The sequence below is a fragment of the Scylla paramamosain genome, chromosome 29, assembly GCF_035594125.1.
Source record: "Scylla paramamosain isolate STU-SP2022 chromosome 29, ASM3559412v1, whole genome shotgun sequence".
Lineage (NCBI taxonomy): Eukaryota > Metazoa > Arthropoda > Malacostraca > Decapoda > Portunidae > Scylla > Scylla paramamosain.
Genome location: NC_087179.1, coordinates 11,973,575 through 11,989,379, shown reverse-complemented (window position 1 = coordinate 11,989,379; position 15,805 = coordinate 11,973,575). Strand labels below are relative to the sequence as shown.

Here is a 15,805-nt window from a genome sequence, read left to right as displayed (position 1 = left end):
TCTCCTTAAAACTCATTCCATCCTCCCCCAACATATATTTTTTTTTCTTTGCTTTTTATCCATGATTCTACAGTAGCATGCAGAGACTCACTCATCTGCCCTTGGCGTTGGGGTGATCCTGCACCAGCACCCCCAGCTTGGTGAAAAGTGGGCCCCAGAATGCCAATGCCCCAGCCACGAAGGTGACACAGGTGAAGGCCAGTGTGGAGAGCACAAAACTCTTGCTGTGTGAGAAAACATGTGGGTTGGACTGGGTTGGATCAGGTTAGGTTGGGTTAGGTATGAGTGGACAACTTACTGATATGAAAAGTATACTTGCTGAGTGACTGATTGAGTGATTCATTGCTTGATTGGCTGACTGACTGACTGATTAGTTGACTGAAAGACTGACATATTAATTAAATGAAAGATTCATCAATTGAGTAACTGAATAATTAATTACTTGCTTGATTGACTTGCTGACTGTTTAATTCTGATCGACATACTATTTATAACCAACTGCCTCACTAATCAACACAAAAAGACTGCACACTTACTTAAAGAACAAGTAACGCAGATCACTCAAGAAAGAGGTGGCCTGGAGGTGCTGGCCTCCCTCACTGCTGCCTCTGGGCGGGTCACGCACCAGGAACAGGATGAGCGCCAGCGCCAGGAGACCCATCACAGGTGTCACACGGAGGCCCCACCGCCACGCCTCCCAATCTGTCTCGCTCACCTTGGCGAGCTCTGTCACCTCTGCCCCTATGATGTAACCCAGGCCACTGTGATGGACCGAGGAGAGCAGGGATACAGAGTGATGCAAATGAACACTGGTGTTACAATAAAAGTGTGAAAAGAAGGCAAAAAAGAGTATTTTGAAATGCTTTGTTCTCCCAAAAGAGGTGATTATTGCAGGCATCTTCTGAGTTCCCATGGGTGTTTTCTCTAAGTTATGATGCAGAAATACTGTTAGATTATCACTATAATAATGAAAACTGCATTGAAAACCACAATAATTCTACTAGAGCCTGTTAAACAGTCAACTGCTATCACTAGGTTTTCATGGAAGTTTGCAGAATACCAGTGATAGTTTAACAGACTCTAGTGGAAGCCATTAGGAGAGCTCCAAAACTGTATTCATGACACTAATGATAGTTTAACAGCCTCTACCGGAAGTCATTGGAATTTTCAGGAGTGTTTTCATGATGCTAGCAACAGATGAACAAAAACTCTGCACCCCACAAAGCTAAAGACACACATGAGAATCTGATTAACCATCTACTTATGTATATGGTCTTTCAAACCCAACATTATAGCAGTGCACTGAGGCGTCTTAAGGCCAACCAGCAGTCACTCATCTCCTGACCTGCCAACAGGGATGGCAAAGTAGAAGATGGCCAGCATCTTGGACCTGGTGTCACTGACGAAGAGGTCTGAGATGATGGTAGGGGCGATGGTGGAGTAGCTGGCCTCTCCCACACCCACCAGGCACCGGAACAGCAGGAACCACCCGTAGTTCTGTATTGAGGGAGGGGAGAGAGAGAGAGAGAGAGAGAGAGAGAGAGAGAGAGAGAGAGAGAGAGAGAGAGAGAGAGAGAGAGAGAGAGAGAGAGAGAGAGAGAGAGAGAGAGAGAGAGAGAGAGAGAGAGAGAGAGATTTATACTTATATTTATATTTATTTATATGTTAAATATTTATATTTAACAAAATCATCATTCTTCTATGTCAACTTCAACTACTACTTATTACTATTCCTCAACCTCCTTCTCCAACTATTACAAACTTCCTTCTTCTTCTCCTCCTCCTCCTCCTCCTACTACTACTACTACTACTACTACTACTACTACTACTACTACACTTCATACTCCTACTCCTCTTCCTGCCACTATAATCCTTTTCTCTCCCTTTTCCTCCCTCTCATACTATTACAACTACTATTACACTTCTTTTCATTCTTTCTCATACTACTACTACTACTACTACTATTACTACTACTTTACTACTCTCACTCCTCTTACCATTACTACTACTACTACTACTCCCACAACCCTATTCTTTTTCCACTCAACACTACTCCTCTTCCTCTTCCTATTCCTACAAATACTACTAACACCACGGCACTCAAAACACTCCTACTGCTACTGCCACCACCACAGCACTCACAGGCATGAAGGACCCAACAAGAGTGGCGAGGCTCCAGAAGAAGATGCCCACAGCCATGAGGTACTTCCTGGAGTAGCGGTCGCCCAGGTACCCAAAGAGAGGCGCCATCACCATGTAGACCAACACGAAGGCAGTCTGCAGCAGTCCTGCCTTGGTGTCACTCAGATCATTGAAGCATTTCTGAATGTCGTATAGGATTCCTGCATGGGGGGAGAGACAAAGAGAGAGGGGTTAATAAAGGACTTCTGCATGTTCTATTGGGGTTGTGTATGAGAGAGAGAGAGAGAGAGAGAGAGAGAGAGAGAGAGAGAGAGAGAGAGAGAGAGAGAGAGAGAGAGAGAGAGAGAGAGAGAGAGAGAGTGGGGTAAATATACAGGCGACTCTTGGTTAACATAAATTTGGTATTGTGGTGTAAAGTTATCCTGGTTTGTGGTTAGGAGTGCTTTGTTCTCCTATCTGGATTGCAACTGTGAGCCAGAGACACACACAGAGATTGATCAGGTTACTACTACTGCATACACAATCATTAGTACTGTTATTATTTTTTTCTTTGTTTTCCTTATTATCCTCATCTTTACAACTAATACTCCTACTTATATCACTACTACTACTACTACTACTACTGCTACTCAAGATGACTTTTGAGAATTATTAAATACCTTGAAAATACATGCTAAACTCTCTCTCTCTCTCTCTCTCTCTCTCTCTCTCTCTCTCTCTCTCTCTCTCTCTCTCTCTCTCTCTCTCTCTCTCATTTCCTCTAGTTAAGAAAATCTGGGGTGACAATTGGCAGCAAGGAACAGATGTGTGTGTGTGTGTGTGTGTGTGTGTGTGTGTGTGTGTGTGTGTGTGTGTGTGTGTGTGTGTGTGTGTGTGTGTGCCTCTCCTCCCCAGCAATCATCAGCACTTAGGGGCTGATTGGATGATGCAGTACAACTATGATTGCTGCCGTGCTAACCCAGACCAGACAAGCTTTTGTTGTTGTTTCTCAAGCTGCTGAACCTGCACTCTAACCCCCACCAACACTCATACTACGACTACTACTACTACTACTGCTGCTGCTGGTATATACTACTACTACTACTACTACTACTACTACTACTAATACTAATAATAATAATATGACTACTACTGCTGCTGCTACTGCTCCTGCTAGTACTATTACTAATATTAATGAGAGAGAGAGAGAGAGAGAGAGAGAGAGAGAGAGAGAGAGAGAGAGAGAGAGAGAGAGAGAGAGAGAGAGAGAGAGAGAGAGAGAGAGAGAGAGAGAAAGTTTACTATGATATACAGTACTATTATACTGCTGGCTTACTACTACTACTACTATTAATTTTCACAAGCTAAGTCTTCAATATACCCCTTTGTTATATGAATAAAAAAAAATAAAAAAAAAAACGACAAAAAAAGCAAACTATTCCATTGTTAACCCTTTTTCATCCTTCCTCATTACTACTCTACTCCCCACTCCCCTCCCTGATGCACCCTTCCTTCCTCCCTTCCCTTCCTTCCTTCATTCTTTCTTTCTTTCCTGTGAATATCTGACCTTCTTTATCTCATCCCCTCCCTCTTCCCATTGGCCCTTTGTTATCAAGAGCAAGAATTGGCAAGCATCATACAAAAAGAATGCTCTCTCTCTCTCTCTCTCTCTCTCTCTCTCTCTCTCTCTCTCCCTGACACCTGTGGAGTCTTCTGTCAGTGGTGGCCCAGATTTTCCGCCTCTTACATTTATCTATTTACTTTTATTATTATTATTATTATTATTATTATTATTATTATTATTATTTTCTTGTCCATTTCATTGCCACTGCGAATCTTAATCTTCTATTTTTCTTCCCGTGATGGCAAGTGTGTGTGTGTGTGTGTGTGTGTGTGTGTGTGTGTGTGTGTGTGTGTGTGTTGCCTTTGTTTCGGTGCTTTGTGACCTAACTAATGTGGCGCCAGTCAGTAGTCTGTCAGTCAGGCAGTATCCTTTGTATGAAATGAGGACAAAAATAGGTTGTTTGTGATGCGCAGTTATCAGGGACACACACACACACACACAGAGAGAGAGAGAGAGAGAGAGAGAGAGAGAGAGAGAGAGAGAGAGAGAGAGAGAGAGAGAGAGAGAGAGAGAGAGAGTCATTGGCAAGTAACAAGAGCTAATGGAAGGAATAATGTAGTTACTGTAAAAAGGAAGGACGAAAAGAAATGATAGAATAAGTGCGAGTAGTAGTAGTAGAACAAGAACAACAACCACATCTACTACTACTACTACTACTGCTACTACTGCAAAATACAAACAACAACAATCAACCAAACTTAAGCACGACAGGAAAAAATAAATAAATACCACCAGAAGAGGACGAAAAAAAAAAAAAAATTCTAATATGTTTCTTGATGACCTTAAATATTCAGTAACACAACACCTCAGCAGGAAAGACCCGTACGTGATGCCCTTCGTATTCGTGGCCAGCCTGACCCGTTTGTGTTCCCAGGGATACTGTATGTATTATTAGCACCCACTGCTGTATGCTACCTAAACCCTGGGTGAAGAGAGAGAGAGAGAGAGAGAGAGAGAGAGAGAGAGAGAGAGAGAGAGAGAGAATGCCGGCGCCGGTTCCTTTCCCTTGGCGCCCATGTGGTGCTCTCCCTCCCCAATACTTCCCTCTACATGACACAAATACATCACTAGCACCACACACCATTACTCTATCTGCACCTTTTCAGTATATCAAGCTACACCAAACCTAACCTCATATAACGTTTCTAACATTCTTCCATCACTACGTTGTATATTTATAACTATTTAATATATCCCTCTGTCTAAACTGTACGTATGTGTTTGACATCATCTAACTTCAGCTATCCGTAAGCTAGCTGCCAGTAACGCTTAATGTAATCACTATGACCACTATACCACACACTCTCTCTCTCTCTCAAACACGAGATCTTATGTGTCGTATTTTCATCTTTAATCCCACTAAAGATAAATATTAAAAGTAAATGAATAAAGTGTGTATAGTTTAATATCACACATTATCTCCAAACACATGTGCAGAGAGAGAGAGAGAGAGAGAGAGAGAGAGAGAGAATAAAATCTAAATCAATGCACAATGAAAACACACACACACACACACACACACACACACACACACACACACACACACACACACACACACACACACACACACACGTATAGTACAACACGCATGCATAGTATTGTACATAGGTAAGCACAAACACACCATCACTTGCCCAGAAACACCTGGCAACTTTACCTGTGAGCTAGCCAGACACACACACACACACACACACACACACACACGAAGTCATCCAAATCTTTCCCATATATAAGCAAAACCGCACATCCCGATTTCTCCTCTTATAACACTTAAGATACCTCAAAGTACACGATACATAGGGAATATAAAACCAGGAGAGGAGAATCCGAAATAATTTAGTCTCCGGCGTAAAGTTAAGGCAAGGTAAGGCAAGGAAAGGGAAAGAAAAAGAAACTATGACGTCATCCCTCCAGCAGCTCCCATGTCGTCTTGTGATTGGCTGCCAACTAGGGGGCGTTGCTCCCGGCTCGGCTTCGTATTGGAGGAGGCGATGGCGCGATTCATGACGTGGGATGGACATGGTGCTAACGGGTCTTGCCAAGCGTAGGCGATGCAGAGTTGCGGACAAGCATGCCACCCCACGCCGCATGTAGGAGTGTATTAGTGTATGACTTTTTCATTATAGGACCTGCTCTGGTATTCACGTCTCGCTGTCACGACTTGGGTACTTTCCTCAGGGTCTGCTGGATGTTGGGTTCTGGTTTCCAAGGGTACTTTCATGATTCTAGTGGTGGTTTAACAAGGCCTAATGGAAGTTGGTGTGGGTTGTCCAAGGACGTTTTCATGATTCTGCTGAGTTTTATAGGTTCTAGTGAAAGTTATTTAAGTTATCACGGGAGTCTTCACGGCTCTATACTAGTTTAACAGGGTCTAGTGGATTCATTTAAATCTTCAAGGCTGTTTCTAAGATTCTAAGGGTAGTTTAACAGGTTTCAGTGGAAGTTGTTGGGGCTTTTAAAGGTGGTTTCTTGACCCTAAAGATAGTTTAATAAGGATTATGCATCGTGACGAGTAAATTCATTAAAGAGAACCAAACTAATTATTTTTGCAGCCTCTGAAAATAATCCTAATCTGAGACAACAATTTAAGTCCTTGTCAAGTAAAAGATCTTGCAAAAGCATAACAAACATTTAAACTTTAATAAATATGAGTGTACGAGGCTTAAAGTTTACCAACCCAGGAGGACGCAACATGGGCTTTGGTGTTGCTGCATGTGCGTGAAACCCAAGCAGTGGCATCCCTGGGCTTTACGTGAGCCACCGCCCGTACGTGCCTGATAAACCAACACCTGGCGGGGGCACACACACACACACACACACACACACACACACACACACACACACACACACACACACACCAGTACATTTATTAACTTTATAAAATATTAAAAACTGATATCAATACTGTTCTTACTACTACTACTACTACTACTACTACTACTACTACTACGGTAAAAACGGAAGTATGCGAATTCCGTATTATCGAGAGAGAGAGAGAGAGAGAGAGAGAGAGAGAGAGAGAGAGAGAGAGAGAGAGAGAGAGTTATGAAAAAATAATAATAAAAAAAAAACATCGATCCTGTGGCCCAAATTTTACACAGGCACTGCAGGCACACGAGGAGGAGGAGGAGGAGGAGGAGGAGGAGGAGGAGGAGGAGGAGGAGGAGGGCATGCAAGAGGTAGGAAGTCACCTAAACTAAAGAAAATCAGATAAATCATCATTACTATTATTACCATAGTTGTTGTTGCTGTGGTGTAGTAGTAGTAGAAGTAGTAGTAGTAGAAGTAGTAGTAGTAGTAGTAGTAGTAGTAGTAGTAGTAGTAGTAGTAGTAGTAAGCGCCATTTGACCACGGTATCTTACATTTTTAAATCACTCACTGTAGAAAGTAGTAGTAGTAGTAGTAGTAGATGACCTTTCTCAAAAGTACCAACAAATTTATTGATATGAGAGAGAGAGAGAGAGAGAGAGAGAGAGAGAGAGAGAGAGAGAGAGAGAGAGAGAGAGAGAGAGAGAGAGAGAGAATACCGATACTGAGATTTACCACTCGACATCCACACTAGCAGTACTCTCTCTCTCTCTCTCTCTCTCTCTCTCTCTCTCTCTCTCTCTCTCTCTCTCTCTCTCATGCAGGGTTTCACGTGTTAGACTAATGCTATTTCTGCCCCCTTCCGCTGAGAGAGAGAGAGAGAGAGAGAGAGAGAGAGAGAGAGAGAGAGAGAGAGAGAGAGAGAGAGAGAGAGAGAGAGAGAGAGAGAGAGAGAGAGAGAGATATTTCTTCCAAGGGTATGGCGTGTTTCACAGTAAATGCTCATCAAGCATCAGAGAGAGAGAGAGAGAGAGAGAGAGAGAGAGAGAGAGAGAGAGAGAGAGAGAGAGAGAGAGAGAATGATAATGACCATTAATTTCAGATGAAGAAACATAATTCTCTCTCTCTCTCTCTCTCTCTCTCTCTCTCTCTCTCTCTCTCTCTCTCTCTCTCTCTCTCTCTGTTGTAAAGTCTACCCCAAGCGTTTTTTTTTTTTAATTTGGAAATAAATACATGAATAAGGAAAAAAATAACGTTTGCTTTGTTGTTTACATGACGCAGTGACGCGCTGCATTTGTTATGTGATGCCTGCATGCCGTAACACCTCCATGTTTGATGCACAGGAAGTATTACGGAAGCAGGAGAGGAACAAGAAAAGGGAGTAGAAGAGACGATAGAAAATTTAAGATTAAGAAGAGGAACAAATGTAATTGTGAAATAATAAGGAGACATAAAAAAAAGCGTGATGATGCATGTAGATTTAGAAAGGAGAGGAATAAGAAAAGAAAAAAAAAGTAGAGGTGACAAAATTTCACATGAAGAGAAGGAATAAATGCAATGACACTGTAAGGAAGAGAGGATAAAAAAAAGAAAGGAGAGGGAGAAAAAAAAAGAATAGAAGTGATGAGAGGAAATAAGATGAAAAAGAGGACAACGTGACAAATGTAGAGTGCTGACGAAGAGAAACATGAAGAAAAGTTGTGAATTGTGTGTGTGTGTGTGTGTGTGTGTGTGTGTGTGTGTGTGTGTGTGTGTGTGTGTGTGTGTGTGTGTGTGTGTGTCACGATCTACTACAAGAAACCACGCAATATTCACCAGAAGACACACAAAAAGGTCATTCTTACTTTACAATACGAGTACAAAGAAAAGCTAACAAACCACCACCATCATCTGCTCCATTCCTTTCACCTACGTACTGCGAACATTCCACTGTAAAAAAAGCTAACAATAATAAGGTTAAACTACCCCATTCTATCACAATAACACCATCCCCCTTCCTCCTCTTCCCTCCCCTCCCACCCATCTCTCTCCTCTCTCTCTCTCTCTCTCTCTCTCTCTCTCTCTCTCTCTCTCTCTCTCTCTCTCTCTCTCTCTCTCTCTCTCTCTCTCTTTCAGGAAGGTCGCTCACTCAAACATTTAAACGGGGGCAAGATAGAGCTATACAAGATGCCCATTCAAGAAATTTCACGCTGCCCTTGAGAAGGGAGGTGGAGGAGGAGGAGGTATTGAAAAAAAAAAGAAAAAAAGAAAAAAAGAAATCTTAACATTGTACTACTTTTAGGTAACTTATGCTGCTGCTGCTGCTGCTGCTGCTGCTGCTGCTGCTGTTGCTGCTGCTGCTGCTGCTGCTGCTGCTGCTGCTGCTGCTGCTGCTGCTACTACTACTACTACTACTACTACTACTACTATTACTACCTCTACCAACATCACCACCACCACCATCACCACTTGAGCCGGTTTTCAAGTGAATGAGATAGTGAATGAGTGGAGAGGCCATAGAGAGAGAGAGAGAGAGAGAGAGAGAGAGAGAGAGAGAGAGAGAGAGAGAGAGAGAGAGAGAGAGAGAGAGAGAGAGAGAGAGAGAACTGGACACTTCTGATTCATATGCGAGACAGTATATAGTTGAGGTTTCTCTCTCTCTCTCTCTCTCTCTCTCTCTCTCTCTCTCTCTCTCTCTCTCTCTCTCTAGGTAAATGGAGGTCAATTGATGATGGTAATCGTTGGGATAGAAAAGTGACATGTGAACCCATCTAGTGACACACAGACAGGTCAATGGAGGTCTATCTCTCTCTCTCTCTCTCTCTCTCTCTCTCTCTCTCTCTCTCTCTCTCTCTCTCTCTAAGACCAAAATAGTAATGGCAACAACAACACACACACACACACACACACACACACACACACACACACACACAGAGAGAGAGAGAGAGAGAGAGAGAGAGAGAGAGAGAGAGAGAGAGAGAGAGAGAGAGAGAGAGAGAGAGAGAGAGAGAGAGAGAGAGAGAGACTCAGTTCCCTTTCTATATTATAAACTCGCATGAAGAGCGTCACACACACACACACACACACACACACACACACACACACACACACACACACACACACATCTTGCAAAATGCCACTTTCCTTTTTTTGACAGCACTAAAATGATACAAAAAAAAAAAAAAAAACTATACAAGTTGATGTAAAAAGGAGGGAAAAACGTACACGAAAGGAAAAAAATAAAAATAAAAGGGAAGAGAGAAAAAAAAAAGGTCTTAAAAATTTCTAATCACCATCATGAGGATTTCACAACACAGAAAAAAATACAATAAAAACGAAAAGGAAAAAAAAAATAAAAAAACAGAAAAAAGGAAAAACGTGACAAATTATGAGAGAGAGAGAGAGAGAGAGAGAGAGAGAGAGAGAGAGAGAGAGAGAGAGAGAGAGAGAGAGAGAGAGAGAGAGAGAGAGAAAGTAAGCCACTACAGCACCATTACAACACACTTAAAATATTATATATATATATAAAAAAAAAATGCACGTAAGCAAACATTACAACCCCGCAGCCTTGACTTGACATTAAATCCCTTATGTCATCCTCCTGCAGGCCAGCCAGGCACGCTCCAGAGGGCAGTTCAGGTACTCCTTGCCTTTGTTTCACTATAGCACCCTCCTCGCAGCTGCCAGTCGTACATTTTGTTATGAGACAGACGGCGTATGCGAAAACGTAAGATTGATAATTTGCACCGCCTTCCTGTTTACTGTTTACTCTCTCTCTCTCTCTCTCTCTCTCTCTCTCTCTCTCTCTCTCTCTCTCTCTCTCTCTCTCTCTCTCTCTCTCATTTTATAACCTAATATCTAAATGGTTCTTCCTCAGAGGCGTCAATCGTACAGCACTCGTCACTAGCCTGTTAATTTGCACTGTCTTCCTCTGTTTGCTGTTTACTGTTAGTTTTAACTGATCTGCTGCCTGTCTTCTTTACTGATAATCAAGTGTTCCTCTCTGCGCTAAGTCCTCTGATGTGTAAAATCTAATAACTTACTGGTTCCTGGCTGGTACCAATAGTCAGACTTAAGTGTTGCCCTCAGTGTTGCCAGCTGAAGTGTCGTACCTTACAGATCCTGATGTACTAAAAAGGTTCCTGGCTGGTCACAGGACTTGAGTGTTGTCCTCTGTGTTTAAGTCATCTCACCTGCCGTCACCTTACATATCCTGATACTGTACTAAACTAGTTCCTGGTGGATCAGAGAAGCTAAGATGTCGACATCAATCTTACGTTTTCGCATCCGCCGTCTGTCTCATTACAAAACCTTGGCTATCATTTCGAAACACTTGTGGCTCTCTTAAAGGCTTCTTTTGCTATCACCCACTTCTACTCCTTTTTTCTTGTTCCTCTGCTGCTCCCTTAACTCTTCTTCTACATGCCCGCATCACGCATTACGCAGCCCGCCAACACGCAAAAACAACTGCAGTGCGTCAGTGCGTCATGAAAACAAAGCAAAAGCGATATCTTTCATATTCGTGTATTTATTTCAGACAGAGAGAGAGAGAGAGAGAGAGAGAGAGAGAGAGAGAGAGAGAGAGAGAGAGAGGAGAGAGAGCAGAGAGAGAGAGAGAGAGAGAGAGGAGAAGTGGGGGGGGGGGCTATCCCAACACGTGCCAGAAAGCGATAAAAAGCCAGAGGAAGCAAAAGCAGCGAGAGGGTGACCCAAATCTTTCCTGCAGCAACACACACACACACACACCACACACACACACACACACAGTACCTAAGCACCAGCAAACTGTCACATGGTTCGGTGCACATGACACACTACTCGCTAAACAGGTCAAAAGCCAAACTGGAGTACGTAGTAGTAGTAGTAGTAGTAGTAGTAGTAGTAGTAGTTATTGTTGTTGTTGTTATATAATAGTAGTAATAGTAGTTAGTGGTGGGCAATAATAATAATAATAAAGGTAAGTTAACTGAAGAGAAGGTGGAGGGGGATGGAAAGCATGACAAATGTAATAAGATAATGATAATGATGATGATGACGATAAAATAATAATAATAATAATAATAATAATAATAATAATAATAATAATAATAATAAGGGAAGGGAAGGGGAAGGGAAGGGAAGAGAAGGAAAGGAAATTATGGGAAAGTAAAGGAAAAGAAAGAAAAAGGAAAGGAAAGGACAGGAAAGGAAAGGAGAAGAAAGGAAAAGGAAAGGATAGGAAAGGAAGAATACGAAGAAATTATGACGAGGACAACAAGACTAAAGCGGCCCATACACGCTCAAATTTTTTGTCAAATTTTTTGATGTCAAATTATTTGACGGTTTGACGTTCGCCCTACACGTTCAAACTTCTCATCAAATTTTCAGTTTGCTCCCGAGTGTCATCATGGATGCATATACAGCGTTGGCTCTTGGCATAGCATTGAAGAGCACACAGAAACGAAAGAGACGAAAGTGGGCCCAGCAATGGTATCTGTGTCGTGAACGATTTGGCCATGTTCCTTTATTAAATGAATTAAGAATTAGTGAACCTGATGTTTTCAAGAACTTTCTTCGCATGGATGGAGAATCATTTGACAAACTATTAGATCTTGTGAGACCATACATAACCAAAGAAAACACAGTTATGCGTAGTGCGATATCACCATTTGAAAGACTCTCAATAACTCTCCGCTTCTTGGCTGGCTTCTGTAACAGAGTCTCATAACCCATTTCTTTTTTATTTCTGTCACTATAGCAGTCACTTTTAACGTTCCAAAGTTGTGGTAAACTTCTATATACATCAATAAGCTCAAGAAGAAATTTCTTTTCCTGTTTCGATGGAGCCATGATGACGATGAGCCGTGCACGTCCTCCTCTGATTATGTCCAATCACTAACTAATTTGCGCAAACTATTGCTAGCTGCCACACACGCACAAATTATTTGATGTCAAATAAAAAAATATCTACTGAAATCAGATGATTAAAAGATTTGACATCAAACCTTTTAGGCCATCAAATTATGCCACACACGATCAAATTCATGTCAAATAATTTGACATCAAAAAATTTGACAAAAAATTTGAGCGTGTATGGGCCGCTTAAGACGAAAAAACGGAGAAAAATTAAATAAGAGAAAAATAAAGAAATAAATCCTCAAATGTCTTTCGGTCATGCGCACTGAGAGAGAGAGAGAGAGAGAGAGAGAGAGAGAGAGAGAGAGAGAGAGAGAGAGAGAGAGAGAGAGAGAGAGTCAGCTGATAGTGCGTCAACCCCTAACAAGGCCACGGGCAAACAACCACACACACACACACACACACACACACACACACACACACACACACACACACACACACACACACACACACACAGGATTTAGAAAGAACAAAGACACAGACAGAAAGACAATATTCACAAGATTCAACACACACACACACGCCAAAATATGTAAATAATCAATCGTATATATTAGTTAAAGTTTCGCATAGTAATAGTAGTAGTAGTAGTAGTAGTAGTAGTAGTAGTAGTAGTAGTAGTAGTAGTAAGTAGTGACCCATCCAATATTCCTTATATAACCATCATTCAGCCTTGTGCCAAAATAGAATCAAGCCTAAAACAGCCTGTCCTTACATACACAACCTTGCCAACACACACACACACACACACACATTGGCACAGGACACATACAAGAAGCAGTAGTCAGCCAAATAACCTTGAACTACTAGCACTAAGAATGCAATTTATGATGAAGTCTCTCTCTCTCTCTCTCTCTCTCTCTCTCTCCTCTCTCTCTCTCTCTCTCTCTCTCTCTCTCTCTCTCTCTCTCTCTCTCTCTGTGTGTGTGTGTTATTTAAGTTATTAGTCTTGTTTCTGTGTTCCTTCTGCTGTTGTAAAGTTATTATTCAAATTTTGGTGGCAGTAGTAGTAGTAGTAGTAGTAGAAGCAAGAACGGAAAACGAATCTCTCTCTCTCTCCTCTCTCTCTCTCTCCTCTCCTCTCCTCTCTCTCCTCTCTCTCTCTCTCTCTCTCCAAGGCCAAGGTACGAGATAAGGATCCGTATAATAAAGTAATTTGTGATGTATCTAATCACTCGATAGGTTGAGATTCTATATAAGATAACAGTTGTGTAAACATTGCCACTATCTAGGGTCAATATTCGTCTGAGGTAAATAAGTGTAGTATTAGTATTAGTATTAGTAGAAGATTGTCCTATCATCCCATCACTTACTATCATCTAGATATCATCAGCAACATCTCTGAATAATAATAATAATAATAATAATAATAATAATAATAATAATAATAATAATAATAATAATAATACAAAACAAGAGGAAACATGAGCACAATAAATAAATTAAATAAATAAATCTATGAAATAAAACAAAAAGATCAGAAAAATATATAATTCAACTGTTCACAAAAAAAAAGTCAAAGAAAAATGCACATCCCTTAAAAATAGTAAAATAAAATAAAAAAAATATAAACAAATAAATCAAATAAAAAAAAAATCTCCACAAGACAAGATCAAAAATTATCCTTTTAATATAAACCGTGCCTTAAAACTAACGAGAACACACACAAGTTGGTGAACACAGAGGCACCGACAGACGATGAGATACAACTTAATTTTCTTGAGGCCACGGTACAAGGTAGAGGTTACGGACAACGCTATCTTGAGGGCCCGTAGGTCTTATCACGATTATTTCCAAATGCAAGAGATGATAAGCATTTATCCTAATAATAATATAAAAATTTTGTTAATCTGTTACTAGAAACAAAAAAACAGTCTTAAGAACCCGTGTATCTTCAACTAGAGCCTTTTAAAAGTAGTAGAGTTGCGGGGAAGGCATGCCAAGCAATTATGGTGCCTTGTCGTATCCTTGAGTGTGTTATGTCACGCTCAAGACAGGCCTCTTTACTCCTCTCTCCCCCAGCCTTGCTAAACTTAGACATCATTACCATTTTTTTTTTTTTTTCAGATTACGGGGATGGTAAGGGTTTGTATATAACCATCAGTAAGTATTCTCTCTCTCTCTCTCTCTCTCTCTCTCTCTCTCTCTCTCTCTCTCTCTCTCTCTCTCTCTCTCTCTCTCTCTCTCTTTTAGGTAACATCCTGACAACAGGAAAAAAAGCAAGAAAAAAGTGATGCAATCTACGAATTACACTAAATGATGCTCTCTCTCTCTCTCTCTCTCTCTCTCTCTCTCTCTCTCTCTCTCTCTCTCAGCCCTTTCCCCTCTTCCATCCCGCCAGACAGCAAAGGACACACACACACACACACACACACACACACACACACACACACACAGGAACACGAAGCCACCCACTCGCGCACGGAGTCGGACGAGTGGTGGTGTGATGTGGTGCGATGCCAACGCGTGAATTTTTACCCCCTTGTGTCGAAAACAAAATGTAAAAAGAAAAAAAAAAACGCACTTTCTCATTATCTAAACAGGCAAATGAAGAACAAGGCGAGAATCTTTCTTACTCAAGACTTTTCAATGTTGATTAACCAGAGGAAAAAGATACTACAATGAAATTAGATATCTAGGCACACAGATGACAGTTAGAAGCGTGAGAGAGACAGAGAGAGAGGGGAAAAAAATGCTATGTTCGGTTACAGTGTTGCTAACTTTAAGCTGGAATGTAGCGAGTAATGCTAGATGCTTGTTAAACCACTAGAATCATGAAAGTACCCTTGTTACCCCACTGTTACATTCACTATAGCCTGAAAACGTACAAGTTTTCTTAAACCATCAATAGAACCATGACGGCATCCTTGAAAACCTACAACTAACTTCCACGAAATGTTTGGGGAATACAACAACTTTGTCAAAATGCTCCTCCCACCACCCCTTGTTGCCTGTTCAAATTGCCTGTTCTTTCCACCGCCACTTCCACCTCTCCCGTCTACCTAACAAGATTACTTGCATCTGCTCCTTCCACCTCCTTCATCTACCTGTCAAGATCACCTGTTCCTCTTCCTCCTTCGTCTGCCTGTCAAGATCACCTGTCCCTTCCACCACCACTACCACCTCCTCCTCCGTCTGCCAGCTGAAATGACATGTTCCTTCCTCTTCTTCCTGACCTGTCTGGCCTACTCCACACCAGGAAGGGCAGTTTATCCCTGAAGCCTTATGAACGATGAGTACGGTGTGTCAAGCTCACGAGAGAGAGAGAGAGAGAGAGAGAGAGAGAGAGAGAGAGAGAGAGAGAGAGAGAGAGAGAGAGAGAGAGAGAGAGAGAGAGAGAGAGAGAGATGCTGGCCATCTTCACCTTTTTTTTTTTTT

At 41.5% G+C, this 15,805-nt stretch overlaps 1 protein-coding gene across 1 annotated transcript in view; it reads right to left on the bottom strand.

The window, feature by feature from the left end:
* The window catches only part of LOC135115312 (protein spinster-like), a 31,142-nt gene that overhangs the window by 13,657 nt on the left and 1,680 nt on the right, over positions 1-15,805 (bottom strand). Inside the window, 4 exon segments of the mRNA XM_064031927.1 lie at positions 78-224; positions 537-761; positions 1,346-1,497; positions 2,143-2,342. Coding sequence (XP_063887997.1) covers positions 78-224; positions 537-761; positions 1,346-1,497; positions 2,143-2,342 — 724 coding nt within the window.